Source organism: Ranitomeya variabilis, chromosome 2, assembly GCF_051348905.1.
Source record: "Ranitomeya variabilis isolate aRanVar5 chromosome 2, aRanVar5.hap1, whole genome shotgun sequence".
NCBI classification, from domain to species: Eukaryota; Metazoa; Chordata; class Amphibia; order Anura; family Dendrobatidae; genus Ranitomeya; species Ranitomeya variabilis.
Genome location: NC_135233.1, coordinates 193963887 through 193980302, shown reverse-complemented (window position 1 = coordinate 193980302; position 16416 = coordinate 193963887). Strand labels below are relative to the sequence as shown.

General features: G+C 46.7%; 1 protein-coding gene across 1 annotated transcript in view; it reads right to left on the bottom strand.

The window, feature by feature from the left end:
• Nucleotides 1–16416, bottom strand: part of FAAH2 (fatty acid amide hydrolase 2) — a 57384-nt gene that overhangs the window by 6994 nt on the left and 33974 nt on the right. The window contains exons 5-8 of the mRNA XM_077283367.1: nt 7826–7961; nt 5949–6066; nt 5078–5197; nt 4734–4833 (exon numbers count right to left, since the gene is read on the bottom strand). Of these exons, the coding sequence (XP_077139482.1) occupies nt 4734–4833; nt 5078–5197; nt 5949–6066; nt 7826–7961 (474 nt within the window). The remainder of the gene's footprint in view (nt 1–4733; nt 4834–5077; nt 5198–5948; nt 6067–7825; nt 7962–16416) is intronic.

Sequence of the window (16416 nt, the reverse complement as noted above, 5' to 3'; positions counted from 1 at the left end):
CTAAAGACCTGCAAACAAAGTCCAAGCTGTGTACCATCCCCTGTGAAGGAGAATTTTTATTCGGGCCCACTCTAGATGACATCCTGGATAATGCGGGGGATAAAAAGAACTCATTTCCCACCCTCGCTTACCCCTCCTACAGGAGGCCCTTTCGGAACATGAGGTTTATCCGTAGGAAGCAGGGGAAGAACCAGGATAGGTGGGAAGATAAGAAAAATAAAAACAAGGGGTTCCTGTTTAACAAAAGCCCTACCGATAACAAAAAACCCGCCCAATGAACTTTAGTCCCAGGTCGGGGGAAGACTATCTTTGTTTTTCCCAGCCTGGGAAAAAATTACCAACAGTCCATGGAAATTGGACATAGTCAAATCTGGACTGAAACTGCGTTTCCACAAAATTCCTCATCCCTCCTACATGGCAACGTCTCTCAGGTCATCGACAGAAGAACAAGTCTCGCTAGAGCAGGAAATAATGACGCTAGCAGACAAAGCTGTTCTTCTGGAAGTTCCCCTCCAAGAAAGAGGGAAAGGATTCTATTCCCCCCTCTTTCTGAGGAAAAAGCCAGACAGGTCCTACAGGACTATTATAAATCTGAAAAGCCTAAACAAATACTGTACCTAAATGTACAGACTTTTAAAATGGAAACAGTAAAAACATCAATAAAAATGTTGTTCCCACTTTGCTTTATGGCAATCCTAGACTTGAAGGACGCATATTACCACGTCCCTATTCACAAAGACCATCAAAAGTTCCTCAGAATTGCGGTCCACATTGGGGGGGGGGGGGGGTGTTAAGACATTTCCACTTTGCAGCCCTCCCATTCGGGCTAGCCATAGCGCCTCGTGTTTTTACCAAGCTGATGGCGGAAGTGATGGCTCACCTAAGGGGGCAGGACACTTTAATAGTGCTATATCTCGACGATCTACTGATAATCGGCAACTCCCAACAGCATTGCGAGAGGCAGCTAAAAGAGACTATGCAGTCTCTAGAGAACCTGGGCTGGCTGGTGAACTTAACAAAGTCCAAGTTAATACCATGCCAAGTCCAGGAATATCTGGGCGTCACATTGGATTCCGTCAGGCAGGATTGCCACCTTCCTTGCAAGAAAGTGAAAAAAATGATCAGCTTAGTCTCCAAAATGAGGGATCTCCCCTCCATATCCCTGCATCAAGCAATGTCCCTCCTGGGGTCTATGAAGGCTTGCACCCCTGCAGTTCAATGGGCTCAACTCCATTCAAGGGAACTTCAATGGCAAATTTTGTCAGAAGAGGCTTCTAGGAGGCAATTTAGAAAATGGGTTCAGTTTGTCACCAAACGCAATACTCTCCCTAGATTGGTGGACGTCATAGGACAATCTGTCATGTGGAATCCCCTGGGTAACCCCGGTTTTAAAAATAGTGACAACAGATGCAAGTCCCAGCGGGTGGGGGGCCCACCTAGACGACCTCATAGCTCAGGGGGACTGGTCAGACAGCTTAAAGGGTGTATCTTCCAAAATGAAGGAACTTCTTGCAGTCAAGTTCGCCCTCTAAGAATTCATAAATCCCCTTCACTACCAACATGTCAGAGTCATGTCAGACAACAGAATGGTGGTAGCATATCTGAATCATCAGGGGGATACCCGTTCCCATCCTCTAATGGAAGTGACGAAATCAATCTTCCAGATAGCAGAAAAAACTTTCAGTCCCTGACAGGCCTTCACATAAAAGGAGTAGACAATCACAGAGCGGACTTCCTGAGTCGGTCCCGCTTCAAACAAGGGGAATAGGAACTAAATCAGGCTATATTCAATCAGATCTCGGAAAAATGGGGAATACCTCATATAGACCTCTTTGCAAACTATCTGAACAAAAAGGTAGACACATTTTGTTCCATAACTCCTCTGGGGAACCCAGTAGCATTGGACGCATTCCTGATCCCATGGGATCACCAACTAGCTTATGCTTTTCCCCCACTAGTTCTAATTCCAGCAGTCCTGAGAAAAATTCGGGAAGACAGAGCTCGTGTAATACTGATAGCTCCATTTTGGCCAAAAAGACCATGGTTTGCATGGATGAGGAGATTGTCCGTCTCCATCCCCTGGGTACTTCCGGATATTCCGGATCTCTTCATCCAGGGACCCGTACAACACCCACAGGTTGCAAATTTACACTTGACAGCCTGGAATTTGAAAGGGGGCTATTAGAACACAGAGGGTTTTCATCAGGGCCAATATCTACCCTACTACAAAGTAGAAAACCTGTAACAACTAAACAATATGGAAAAATTTGGAAAAAATTCCTTTCATCCTCAGGCGCCACAATAAGTGAAGAAATTCCCTTGAATGCCATTCTGGAGTTCCTACAAAAAGGGTTCTGGCCACGAGCACCCTAAAAGTACATATAGCAGCTTTGGGGGCGCTGTTTAACTACGACTTGGCAGGGAACCGTTGGGTTTCTAGGTTTGTCAGAGCAGCAGAGAGGTCAAGACCTCTGACCTCACGCAGTATCCCTCAATGGGATCTAAATCTAGTCCTTACGGCCTTGACTAAACCTTCCTTCGAACCCTTAGCAGATATCCCATTAAAAACCGTATCTCTTAAAACTTCATTATTGGTCGCCCTCACCTCAGCACGTAGGGTTAGTGACATGCAAGCTTTATCTGTCAACCCTCCTTTCAAACAAATCCTGGACGACAGGATAGTCCTCAAAACTGATCCAGCCTACCTCCCAAAAGTAGCTTCCCGATTCCATAGAGCTCAAGAGATATCCCTTCCCTCCTTTTGCCCTAACTCCAAAAACGAGCAGGAAGAATACTTACACACAATGGATGTTAGGAGATGCTTGATACACTACATGGAAGCCACTAGGGAGAGTAGGGAGGATGGATCTCTTTTTATCTGTTTCCAGGGTCCCCGTAAAGGGAAGAAAGCATCAAAAAGCACCATAGCAAGATGGATCAGAGACGCCATCGGCCTATCGTACTCATCAAGTGGGGTACCAATTCTGGGAGAAATCAGAGCACACTCAACGAGAGCCGTAGCGACCTCCTGGGCGGAGAGGGCCGGTGCTTCAACTGATCAGATATGTAGAGCTGCTACCTGGTCTTCACCCTCAACATTCTATAAGCACTATAGATTGGACCTTATCTCTTCCTCAGATCTCACCTTCGGGAAAAGGGTTCTGGAAGCTGTGGTCCCTCCCTAAATGTACAGTCTCTGCAATTCTCTCCGTGGTGCCGTCATGGGGGACAGAGAAAATGGTAGTTACTTACCGATAACGGTATTTCGCTGAGCCCATGACGGCACCCGTACATTCCCTCCCTTCACATAAGAGTGCGCACATTGATAGAATGTACATATGCTAAACACCTAAGTAAATATTCACGTGGTATCTCGGCTAAAGTCTTCAAGTAACGTTGATTTAGACTCTGTTTTAACTTCCATCATGCTCTGTAAACAACTGATGCAGGAGAGAGGTACCGCCTTTTTATCTGTAGGTTTCCTGTCCTTGGTGGGCGGATCCCCTCTCTCCGTGGTGCCGTCATGGGCTCAGAGAAATACCGTTATCGGTAACTACAATTTTCTGCCTCCTCTGGACAGGTAATGTGTACCCATTATAGTCACAGCACTCTGCATAGTTACTTCTTGGCACTTTGGGGTCTCGCTATATATCATCTCTACCTTCCACCTTTTTCATTAGGTTCCTTGGATTTACCATGTTTTGTTACTTTCTATGTATTTTTCTTGATACCTGATGACCGTTCCCATCCTTCCTGGTTTGGTGCATTATGTAGAAATGTTTTCCCACTTTGTGGTTTCCCCCTTTCTGTCAAGTATTATACTATACCATCAATTTACTTTATCTCCAGTCAATGTGGAAACCGTCCATCCTCCATATTTCTCTACAAGCTTCCTTTTCTATTACACTGCCCGACACGACCCCGGCCTGATGCTTTCAGCTGATAAAATAATATTTAGATAACCTTGATAAAGGCCAGCGTTGGCCAAAACGTTGGCTTCTGTTTTCTGTCCAGTTTGTGTCATCAATAAAACACATTATTTGCAACTAGACGGCATTCTGTGCCGAGGGCTCTTCCTCGAGTTTAACATTTTTCGAGACATCACCTCATTTAGAGATTGTGGATCCCCTTTTTTATATTATATTATGAATTAGAAAACTGCTGCTTTTTTTTTACCACTGCGGCGAGTCGCTTCTTTCAGCGTTTTTTCACTCAGAAAGCAATGAATAAGTGAAAAAAATCTGCAAAAAACCCATCTATCAGGTTTTGCTGCAAAAACCTTAAGTATGTTGCATTATTTTTTTGGGGGGGGGGCGGGGGAGGGGGGCTACTAGACTATCAGCATGGACAAGAGACGAGCGCTCAGAGGCATACGCTGCTTGTCACATGTTCCCGACGCATGTTCTTCTGACTCTGGCTCTAGGAATCGAGGCCTAAGATGGAAGCAGCGCCGGAGACCGTCACTGGAATTGGGAAGGCGAATAGTACCGGATTTTCTTATTTTACATGACCGGTTATGTTTGGGGTCCACTTTTCTAAAAAGAGAAAACCCCTTTAATTCTTCTAAAATTACGGATAATTCTGACAATTTGGATCCGCACGATAATCACATTTCCATCGTTATCTGGGGGGAACGTGCAGCTTTTCATCAGGACCGCTGCCCTACTGTGTGTGCTAGTGATATGCAGACGTATCCGGCGCTTTCTGTAAACGTTTCCCATATTTGCGCTCACCTATGGCGGGGAGCGTGTGCTGCGAGAAACCAAACATCCATTTCAGAAGTTCTACGCTTGGCCACATACTTTTCCCATTTGCCATCAGGTCGCTGAAGCTCTGATGTAAAAGGAAACACAGTTTGTAACAGTTGTAGAAGAATAATATGGCGCAGACATGTCCGCGTCACACAGTGTACAAAACGGATCTGAAGCTTGTTAATCCACGCTGTGTCTGTGCCGCACAAATCAGGTCCCGCTGAATCACATGGCATTTCTGTGGTGATAACACTCCTTGGCATCGCCAATAAATCCGCTGCACATGGCGACACTTTATACATCTGGCCCCTCAAGAACAGACGTACCTGCCCGTCATCACCCTCAGCCGTCATTGCCGCCGACCACATCTGGAAGGAGTAGCGCAGGCTGTGCACGCTGATGGGCTGCACACTGACTCCGAGGTCGGCCGACAGATGCCTCACCACCTGCACAAGCACAAGGCCACATCTCATTTATTTATGGTCACCTTACAGAAAAAAAGGTCTCGCATCTTTCACAAATTACTTTATATACAGATGTTCCACAATCTGCAATAGTCACTATAATATATATATTCACTGTGATGACACAGTATAAAATGGACGAGGTATAAGAATTCTCATTAGACTTTTAAAGGGAATCTGTCACCAAGTTTTTGCTCACCCATCTGAAAACAGCATGATGTGTGGGCAGAGACCCTGATTCCAGTGATGTGTCACTTAGTGGGCTGCTTGCTGCATTATTGATACAATCACTATTTTCTCTGCTGCAGATCTAGCAGTGCTCTAAATGCTGAGCTCTGTATAGCCCCGCCCACATCACTGATTGGCTGCTTTCTGTGTAAACAAGGCATAGGCAGCAAGCCACCAATCGGTGGTGGGGGCGGGGTTGGACTACATGGAGCAGGTTTACTAGTCCTCTAGTGATAATCTCCTGCTGATAGAACTGTGATATCAAAACTACAGCAAGCAGCCCAGTAAGTGACACATAGCTGGAATCAGGGTCTCTGCCTGTACATCAGTCAGATTAGCTGGAATAAACCTGCTGACAGATTCCCTTCGCTCCAGAACTCCTTTATAATACAGGATGTAGAATGGACGCCCACCATTCCGCACCTCTGCAGGTCCTCGGGACACATCTCCACTCTATAAACATCCGAGCTGCACTCCTGATAAGTGCCGGCGAGAAGCCGCTCACCTTCTTCTGTGCTTGGACCAATTCTTCATCCACCGGAGACACAAACAGACAACCCCCATCATTCTCCATGGAGTAATACTTCAGATGGCGCAGAGACACTTCTTTATTAAGAGAAAGCCTAGGAAGAGACTAATGGTAAAATAAGTGCACCCCTACATAGGGGAGTGACCGCAGCCTGTGCGGCAGGGAGGAGCTCATGGACAATTTACATTTCTAGGGATGTTTAAGCCGCTGCCCCGGGTAATGCCCCGGACCACCCAAAACACGTGAGGGCCTATTGCTAGCATGTCATTTCAGGGGACCCCCTCAATCCTGAGGAAGATGAGGCAGCAGTTCTGTGCCCCCTTCCTGGCTTCTCCTGTGCACCACTGTGTTCCCGGCGACCCTTCACTACATGGCCAGGAGAGGTATTCTGCCAGAAAAAAGTGGGAAATTCTGATTTTTCTAGGACCGAGCGGTAGCGGAATATAGGAGACATGTCCGATGGGATCCACGGGGTCAGTGATGAAATCAGCAATGCACGCTATAGGGTGGGGACGAAATCGGAAGCACCAAGCGTTGTCAGATCTGCAGACTGTCGGAGAGGAGAACCTTACTTTACATTTTTTCTCTACGTGCAAGAAAAACTGATGAGACCCGGACCACCCTGATCAATGCCCTGACCGAAAAAGGGGTCCGTACCCATACGAGGAAAATACTGACGTCTGAACGAGCGCTTAAGCCTCATGCACAAGTCAGGGATTGTCTCATATAGAAGAAGCAACCAGGGTGTGGTCAGGGTTTAGTCAGGGTTTGGCCAGGGTTTGTTCAGGGTTTAATCAGGGTTTAGTCAGGGTTTGGCCAGGGTTTGGCCAGGGTGTGGCCAGGGTTTGTTCAGGGTTTAGTCAGGGTGTGGCCAGTTTTTCTCCCATGTGAGACCAGCCAAACAAAAAAAAAGAGGATAGGCGAAATGTATCAGTGGGGGAAACAGAGCACAGTTCCGTCCGAGCGCTGTCAGATTCTCACGGACCCGTAAACTTATATTGCTAATTTTGATCCCACACTTGGATCAGTATCGGACTTGACTCCGAGATTTTGCACGGACCACTCCGTCCAAGAAAAAAATCTGACACGTGAACAGTCACATAAACTTATGAGTGCCTTCTGTAAGAAAAAAGGATAGTACTCGTACAACACAACTGGGCGTCCTCAGAAGCTGAAATTACCTGTAGGCCAAACCAAGACCCCCTCATTGACCTCCTCTGCTCCCCGTGCTTACAGCGGCCGCTTCCAGTGCTGTGACCTGTGATTGTGGTAGGGCCGGCCTACATGACTGAAAACCAGCAGCTCCCAGAAGAAATAAACTTCATTTTCTCCCAGGTGCCGCATTTTCAGCACAGCAGTCGGGCATCTTTCTAACACTAGAACCTACACATCAATCCCATGTCTTCAGGTTATTTGCGTTCTTATACCTTTAACGCCAAGTGGTAGAACAATATATAATGCCTATAACATGGCTGATGAGCACGCCCCGAGAGAAGCCGATACAACTCCCGGGTCAGGTGCTGCGGACTCTGACTACCACATATTGATAATCTCAGACCAGTGTGTGAGTGCAATAATCCAGCCTAAACCGATTCCTGGGGTAAATATAGTTTTCACGACTGTATGGGGTATATTCCTTCTGGGAAGTAGAGTACAGCAAGGAGACAGACTTTCCAGCGCGGTCGCAGAACCTCAGTGTGTTTTGTGTTTGCAGTACAGTAACTTGTATGTGCTTTCCTGTGCATTAAAACCATTAGCTCTAGTCTGCGCCACCTTACAGCAACTTCTCAGAACTATCAATACCTCCTAATACATTCTGAAAATTCATGGGGTGAAGGGAACCTCTCACTCACTTTTCAACACCTTTACCGGCCATAACTTTTAGGACAAGTGGGAGATCGACAGCATATCTACACATTGGGCCAGTGCCCAAAAGTTCAGCACGACGGCCATGATCATTAGGAAACTGTCCATCGTTGGGGACAATACCTGTTGGACATAAAAAAAAATATATACATATTACTGACAATCAGGCGCCACCTTTTCTACCGTCTCACTGTTTTGACACCTATGTGAGGAGCGAGAAGATCCCACTATAAGGGAGAATGGAGGACTATAGGTGTGCAGCCGATGAACACAGCAGAGATCTGTGCTGTAATCTTAGGTCTTGTTGGTGTGAGGCAGTGACCCCTGGTACAGCTAGGGGGCGCTGTATGTGTTCTGCAGAATGTGCACAGAAAGCGTAGTGAGGCCATGAGGGCGTACTACAGACACAGGTGTGGCTGTAATTAGAATAGTGAAGCAGTGACTGATTTAAAAGCCCTGTAGTAGTGGGGGAGGTGTGTCAGTGTGCTCTTGGAAGCAGACAGGGCAGTTGTCTGCAGAGCTCCCTCTGTGTGGAGCAGCACAGAGGCTAAAGGAACCAGAGAGACTGACACCCTGCGTCTTGGGCTGTCTTATATGTACCCGGCTGCACTCCAGAGGATAAAGAGTGCAGTGCGCTGAGTGAGTACAGAGACTTGTTACTGGCGTGCGGTCACCCAGGGAAACTGGACAGAGGGAAGTTCGGCCTGTGTATTGACTGCATCATATAGCCATGCATTATTAATGGACTGTATGAAGAAGCCGTATACTATATTGACTGTGTGAAGTAACACAATAAAAGAACGTTTTGTTTGAACTTGCTTGGGTCACTGCCCTTTCACTGTGTATGGTCCTACCGCTGCATGACACTGGACAACGTTATATAAGAAGCAATATAAGATGGATTCCTGTGTAAAAAATGTCTATTAGAAGTGCTGCAATAAAAATGTAATTTGCAGATAATTCTTTGCTTTGTAACTGATTTGGATACAGGGACTTTGTCACTAAATTCATGCTGCCTGAACCGATAGTCCCCAGTCGGATTTTCAAACTACGTTTTCCTTGGAACAGAAGACGAACCTCTGCGCCGGTCTCTGATCCATGTGAACACATAAGACACAAACACAAATCCCCTGCTGTAATTAATGAGTAAACACCATAGAGCATATATAAAGGCCATAGCGCATATATAACGGCCACAGCGCATATATAACGGCCATAGCGCATATATAACGGCCACAGCGCATATATAACGGCCATAGTGCATATATAACGGCCATAGTGTATATATAATGGCTACAGCGCATATATAACGGCCATAGCACATATATAATGGCTATAGCGCATATATAACGGCCATAGAGCATATATAACAGCCATAGCGCATATATAACGGCCATAGCGCATATATAAAGGTCACAGCGCAGATATAACGGCCACAGTGCATATATAACGGCCATAGCGTGTGCATAACAGCCATAGTGTATATATAATGCCCACAGCACATATATAACGGCCACAGCGCATATATAACAGCAATAGTGCATATATAACAGCCACAGCACATACATAATGGCCATAGTGCATACATAATGGCCATAGCGCATATATTACGGCTACAGTGCATACATAACAGCCATAGCCATATATAACGGCCACAGCGCATACAAAACGGCCATAGCCATATATAACGGCCATATATAACGGCCACAGCATACATAAGGGCCATAGCGCATATATAACGGCCATAGCCATATGTATCGGCCATAGAGCACACATAATGGCCATAGCGCATATATAACATAGCAACTTAGGAAACAATTTTTTTGATTAAAAAAAATATGGAAAAACCATCCCAGCGCCAAGGTGAACCTCGATCGGGATGGTCCTAACCTCTAGCATTAAAGCCTTACCATGCATCATAGTGACGTCCGTGTGAATAAGGGCTGGAGTGGGTCCTGAATATGGACACCCAGCGATGGGAAGCTCTATAAATGTCATGTGCAGCTAAGGAATGGAGGCCGCAGCCTTACCTGCACTAAGTGCTGGAGCCGGAAACTAAACCAGAAAAAGTGACCCTAGATGTATGGAGGACCAGTTGAACTAGAACCCCATATCCTCCTACTAGGTGCCAGATTGACCCAGATCCCGAAAAACTTTCAGAAACTAATGAACTATTTATGTATGCCTACTAAAATTCATATTGTGGCACAGTGGAAATCACCTTCTTTGTCTATTCGTATGGTGAAAGAAAAAAATGAATGATATTATGTTGTATGAAAGAATAGAAGCTACAAAAAACGACACGTGGGACTCTTTCTTTAAGATTTGATAGACCTTCACTCAGATATCCGACTTGTTCAAGCTCCGAGGCTCTCCCCATAATCAATCATTTGTGAAATGATTGAAACTTGTAAAGAGATGTGGTAAAGAATAATATATGTCATTGTTTCAGCTATCGGAACCCGCCTGCAGATGTAATTTTCAGATTATATTCTGATAAATCCTATTTATTCTTCCCTTCCCCGTCTCTGTCTTCTCTTCCCCTTTAATAGTTGTAGTTATGTTTGTGAATCTGTAGTTCTAAAGTCCCTTGCACACTACAATATTTAAATTCAAACTTGATTTTCTAAGTTTCTAAATAAAAATCTATTGCAACTAAAAAAAGTGAACTTGAGTGTAAAGTTGGTATAGATGCAAAATAGGTACATGTTCACACTGGCCATCCCCATTGTGGGGCACACTGGCACTGGTGGGACGGTGTCACGGGTTCCTTCTCCGGTATCACATGATCAACAGAGCAAGAGAATAGTGAACAATTCCAAGACCTTTATTTAGGCAAAACACGAAAGGTCCATATATACGATCCATCACACAAAGGATTAAATATTCCAGAACACGAATGTAGTTCAGTTACAGAATAAAAGTCCAACAATCCAGCACAGAGGATAACAGTCCATATTCCCTTCTTTCTCTCTGATATGCTCTTCACACCAAGGTTCCACACAAGACTGATCTCTGTGTCTCACCTCCCTGATATTGACAAGTCTCCCCCTCATTCACAGGCCAGGAGGGGGAAGGTCTCAGGGGCTCATTGTTTCAACAAGCTATGTCAACATGTCATTAGCATATTAGCAAACAACATTATTCACTGACCCTGTGGAGAGATAACAATACAGAACTGTGGGGAGAATATCAGATGGCAAATAACAACTCATCCTACAAGATACAGTAAGGCCATGTGCACACGTTCAGTATTTTTCACGTTTTTTTAGCTATAAAAACGTGATAAAAACGCGAAAAAAACGCTAACATACACCTCCCATTATTTTCAGGGTATTCCGCATTTTTTGTGCAAATGTTGCATTTTTTTCCGAGAAAAAAATCGCATTGCGGAAAAAAAAGCAACATGTTCATTAAATTTGCGGAATTGCGGGGTTCTGCACACCTAGGAATGCATTGATCTGCTTACTTCCCGCACGGGGCTGCGCACACCATGCGGGAAGTAAGCAGATTATGTGCGGTTGGTACCCAGGGTGGAGGAGAGGAGACTCTCCTCCACGGACTGGGCACCATATAATTGGTAAAAAAAAAAAAAAAGAATTAAAATAAAAAATAGTGACATACTCACCTTCGATGGCCCCGGAGTCTTCCCGCCTCTCAGGTGCATGCTGCCGCTTCGGTTCCTATAGCTGGTGTGTGGTGAAGGACCTGCGATGACGTCGCGGTCTTGTGATTGGTCGCGAGACCGGTCATGTGACCGCTCACGTGACCGCTACGTCATCGAAGGTCCTGCACACACACATCATCTATAGGAACGGACGCCGCTGAGGAGATCGGCTGTCTGCAGGTGAGTATAACCATTTTTTTTATTACTTTAAACATTCTATCTTTTACTATTGATGCTGCATAGGCTGCATCTATAGTAAAAAGTTGGACACACTTGTCAAACACTATGTTTGACAAGTGTGACCAACCTGTCAGTCAGTTTTCCAAGCGATGCTACAGATCGCTTGGAAAACTTTAGCATTCAAAAGCTAATTTCGCTTGCAAAATGCTAAAAAAAACAGGGAAAAAACGGGAAAAAAACGCAAAAAAAAAAAATGCGGATTTCTTGCAGAAAATTTCCGGTTTTCTTCAGGAAATTTCTGCAAGAAATCCTGACGTGTGCACATACCCTTACACCATGATAATCAGTAAAATAGAAACATACACAAAAATGATACCCATATAGCATATCACACCATCACAACCTCTCCCCCCTCATAATAAGTGAGCATGCCATTAGGTCTACACAGACCTCTGGCCTGCTCACTTTTTGTCCACTTTGCTCCACTGTTTATAGTTCCTTGTACAGTGGCAGGGGTTGCAATAATCATGAGCACTTGTCCATAAATTCCCGGGTCCTGGCTTTATGGTCATACCAGTCTTTTTGACTGGACTGGGCCGTTCGCTGATGTTCATTAGCCAAGGAAGCTAGCTGGGCAAGACAGTCTCTGCACTCTAGAACATAGGGAATGATGGGCGTTACGGTATCTGCGATATCTCCCTCCAATTGTTCTTTCAGAAGAAGGAGAGGCCCACGGACCTTCTGCTCCCACAAAATGACTTTGCAACTCCCCAATGTCATTTCCAAGGAGGATATCTGCAGGAAGTCCTCCCATAACGCCAATCCAACACAGTTTTTCTCCAAAACCGAAATCCAAACGTACCAAAGCTCTCTGTATATATTTGCGGAAACCCCCCGCCAGGACAATGGGAATTCCCGGGCCCTGGTGAATTGTCTCAGGTCGAACCACACGGGGGTCAGCGATAGTCAGGAATGCCCATGTGTCTCTAAATCCCAACACTTTGTATACATCAATTAAGACATCCTGCAGGTGGCAATGCCGTTGCTGTGTATTTCTGATGGACAAAGGCCGGAGTCCGTACACTCCAGGAGGGGTATCTATGGTGCCGTGGTCGGTGGTCCACTCTGGTGGGGGTTCCTCTTCCTCAGGCGGGATGGAGTGCACAAGATGCACTGGACGAGGTGGGGCTCCCTCCGAATCCTTGAGGGACAGCCAGACTGCAAATGTCCAGGTTGCCCACACCCGTAACATCTCCTCTCTGTGATACCCCCAGGTCGTGGTCGGAACTGTTGGGGCCCAGGATTGTGAGCTGTGATTATCATCGGCCTGCGGCTGGGTGGAGGGGCAGATATAATCGGAGGGGGAAAGGGCGCGGTCGAAGGCCATGGTTCATTGTACAGAAGCCTCCTCCATTGCGGTCGGATAGTAAGGGCTTCATCGGCCAGGACTGCAGCTCTATCCACGGTGCACGGCGTGCGCTCCCGGACCCATTCCCGTACCTCTGCCGGGCACTTGGCAAGAAATTGTTCTATAAAGAACGCCTGTATAACATCTTCCACGGTAAAGGCGTTTTCTGCTTCCAGCCATCTCCGACATGCCTGGGACATCTTATGTGCATACATCCTAAACGATCCCCCCGTAGTGCATGGGAGGTCTCGGAACTTGGCCCTATATGAGTCTGAGGTGATAGCATGGTAATCCAGGATAGTGTGCTTTACAATGTTATAATCCCGATTCCGCTGTGAGTCAATGGTTCGGTAAGCCTCCGCCAGGCTACCGTTCAGGAGTCCCACTAACAAACGCATCCAGCCAGAGTGGGGCACCTCCATCACAGCACACTGCTGCTCAAAGTCCTTGAAGAACCCCTTCACATCTCCGGAAGCCTCATCAAATGGCTAAGGCTACTTTCACACTAGCGTCGGGAACAACCCGTCGCTGCGCGTCGGGCCGACGTTCCCGACGCTAGTGTGGTCTCCGCCGCACAACGGGGGCAGCGGATGCATATTTCCCACGCATCCGCTGCCCCATTGTGATGTGCGGGGAAGTGCGGGGAGGTGGGGGCGGAGTTCCGACTGCGCATGCGCGGTCGGAAAAAGCGGACCGTCGGGAGCAAAAAACGTTACATGTAACGTTTTTTTCTCCCGACGGACCGCTACCATACGCCCAAACGCCGCCAAACGCATTCACCGTTTGGAAATGCGTCGCAAATGCGTCGCAAATGCGTCGCTAATGTTACTCTATGACGAAACAACGTATCCAGCAAAAACTTTTGCTGGATGCGGCGTTTCGCAAAAACGACGCATTTGCGACGTATTGCAGTTAACGCTAGTGTGAAAGTAGCCTTAAACTCTGTCCGGGTGATCCGTACAGGCTCCCGGATCGTTGGGTTTACATTCCACATTGCACTTGTACTCCTGAGAGACGCCTGGGCCCAGAACCGCCATCTCTTCTTCGTACCACACCATCGTCTCCAGTGCTCATCCTTCAGACATATGGGAGTAGGTGGTCTGGCTAGCACCCACCAGTAGATCGATTAAGGCCTCTTTAGTCAGTCCCTGGTAGTTCAGGCCCAAGTCTCTGGCTCTCTCCTGTAAACTGGATACAGTCCAATTTCTGTACTCACTCTGTGTGTGGTTCTCCATTAGGTTACGCTCTGTTGATCCCTCTGCTTGCCACCAGTTGTCACGGATTCCTTCTCCGGTATCACATGATCAACAGAGCAAGAGAATAGTGAACAATTCCAAGACCTTTATTTAGGCAAAACACGAAAGGTCCATATATACGATCCATCACACAAAGGATTAAATATTCCAGAACACGAATGCAGTTCAGTTACAGAATAAAAGCCCAACAATCCAGCAAAGAGGATAACAGTCCACATTCCCTTCTTTCTCTCTGATATGCTCTTCCCACCAAGGTTCCACACAAGACTGATCTCTGTGTCTCACCTCCCTGATATTGACAAGTCTCCCCCCTCATTCACAGGCCAGGAGGGGGAAGGTCTCAGGGGCTCATTGTTTCAACAAGCTAGGTCAACATGTCATTAGCATATTAGCAAACAACATTATTCACTAACCCTGTGGAGAGATAACAATACAGAACTGTGGGGAGTATATCAGATGGCAAATAACTCATCCTACAAGATACAGTAAAGGTACCTTCACACTAAGCGACTTTGCAGCGAGAACGATGACGATCTGTGATGTTGCAGCGTCCTGGATAGCGATCTCGTTGTGTTTGACAGGCAAGCAGCGATCTGGATCCCACTGTGATATCGCTGGTCGGAGCTAGAAGTCCAGAACTTTATTTTGTCGCTGATCACCCGCTGTCCATCGCTGGATCAGCGATGTGTTCACTTGTAACCAGGGTAAATATCGGGTTACTAAGCGCAGGGCCGCGCTTAGTAACCCGATATTTACCCTGGTTACCATTGTAAAAGTAAAAAAAAAAACACTACATACTCACATTCTGATGTCTGTCACGTCCCCTGGCGTCCACAGGGTTACGCGATGTGCTCTGCTTTACTGCCGGCACTGACACATTCAGTGCAGGAAGCTCTGAGCAGCAGCGCGTAACCCTGTGGACGCCGGGGGACGTTACTAAGCTCGGCCCTGCACTTAGTAACCCGATGTTTACCCTGGTTACCCGGGTGCTGCAGGAGGACTTCGGCATCGTTGAAGACAGTTTCAACGATGCCGAAGTCGTTCCCCTGATCGTTGGTCGCTGGAGAGAACTGTCTGTGTGACAGCTCCCCAGCGACCACACAACGACTTACCAACGATCACGGCCAGGTCGTATCGCTGGTCGTGATCGTTGGTAAGTCGTTTAGTGTAACGGTACCTTAATACCATGATAATCAGTAAAATAGAGATATACAGAAAAATGATACTCATATAGCATATCACACCATCACAGACGGGTTTTACGCTTTTTTTTTAATCAAGAACAGTGTTTACCAAGTCCCTATGTTATTGGGGCACACTCGGGTGTTATCAGAGTATCTCGCACGTGCTCAGACATCGTCTTATTGGGGCACGCAAAGGTGTTATCTGAGTATCTCGGGCATGATCAGACATCGTCTTATTGGGGCATCCTCGGGTGTTATCTGAGTATCTCGGGCATGATCAGACATTGTCTTATTGGGGCATTCTCGGGTGTTATCTGAGTATCTCAGGCATGCTCAGACATCGTCTTATTGGGGCATTCTCGGGTGTTATCTGAGTATCTCAGACATGCTCAGACATCGTCTTATTGGGGCATCCTCGCGTGTTAGCAGAGTATCTCGGGCGTGCTCAGACATCGTCTTATTGGGGCACGCTCAGGTGTTAGCAGAGTATATCGGGCGTGCTCAGACATCGTCTTATTGGGGCACGTTCAGGTGTTAGCAGAGTATATCGGGCGCGCTCAGACATCGTCTTATTGGGGCACGCAAAGGTGTTATCTGAGTATCTCAGGCATGCTCAGACATCGTGTTATTGGGGCATCCTCGGGTGTTAGCAGAGTATCTCGGACGTGCTCAGACATCGTGTTATTGGGGCATGCTCAGGTGTTAGCAGAGTATATCGGGCGTGCTCGGACATCGTGTTATTGGGGCACGCAAAGGTGTTATCTGAGTATCTCGGGCATGCTCAGACATCGTCTTATTGGGGCATCCTCGGGTGTTATCAGAGTATCTTGGACGTGCTCAGATAACATGTTTGAGTCCCCGCAGCTGCATGTTTCGCGGCTAA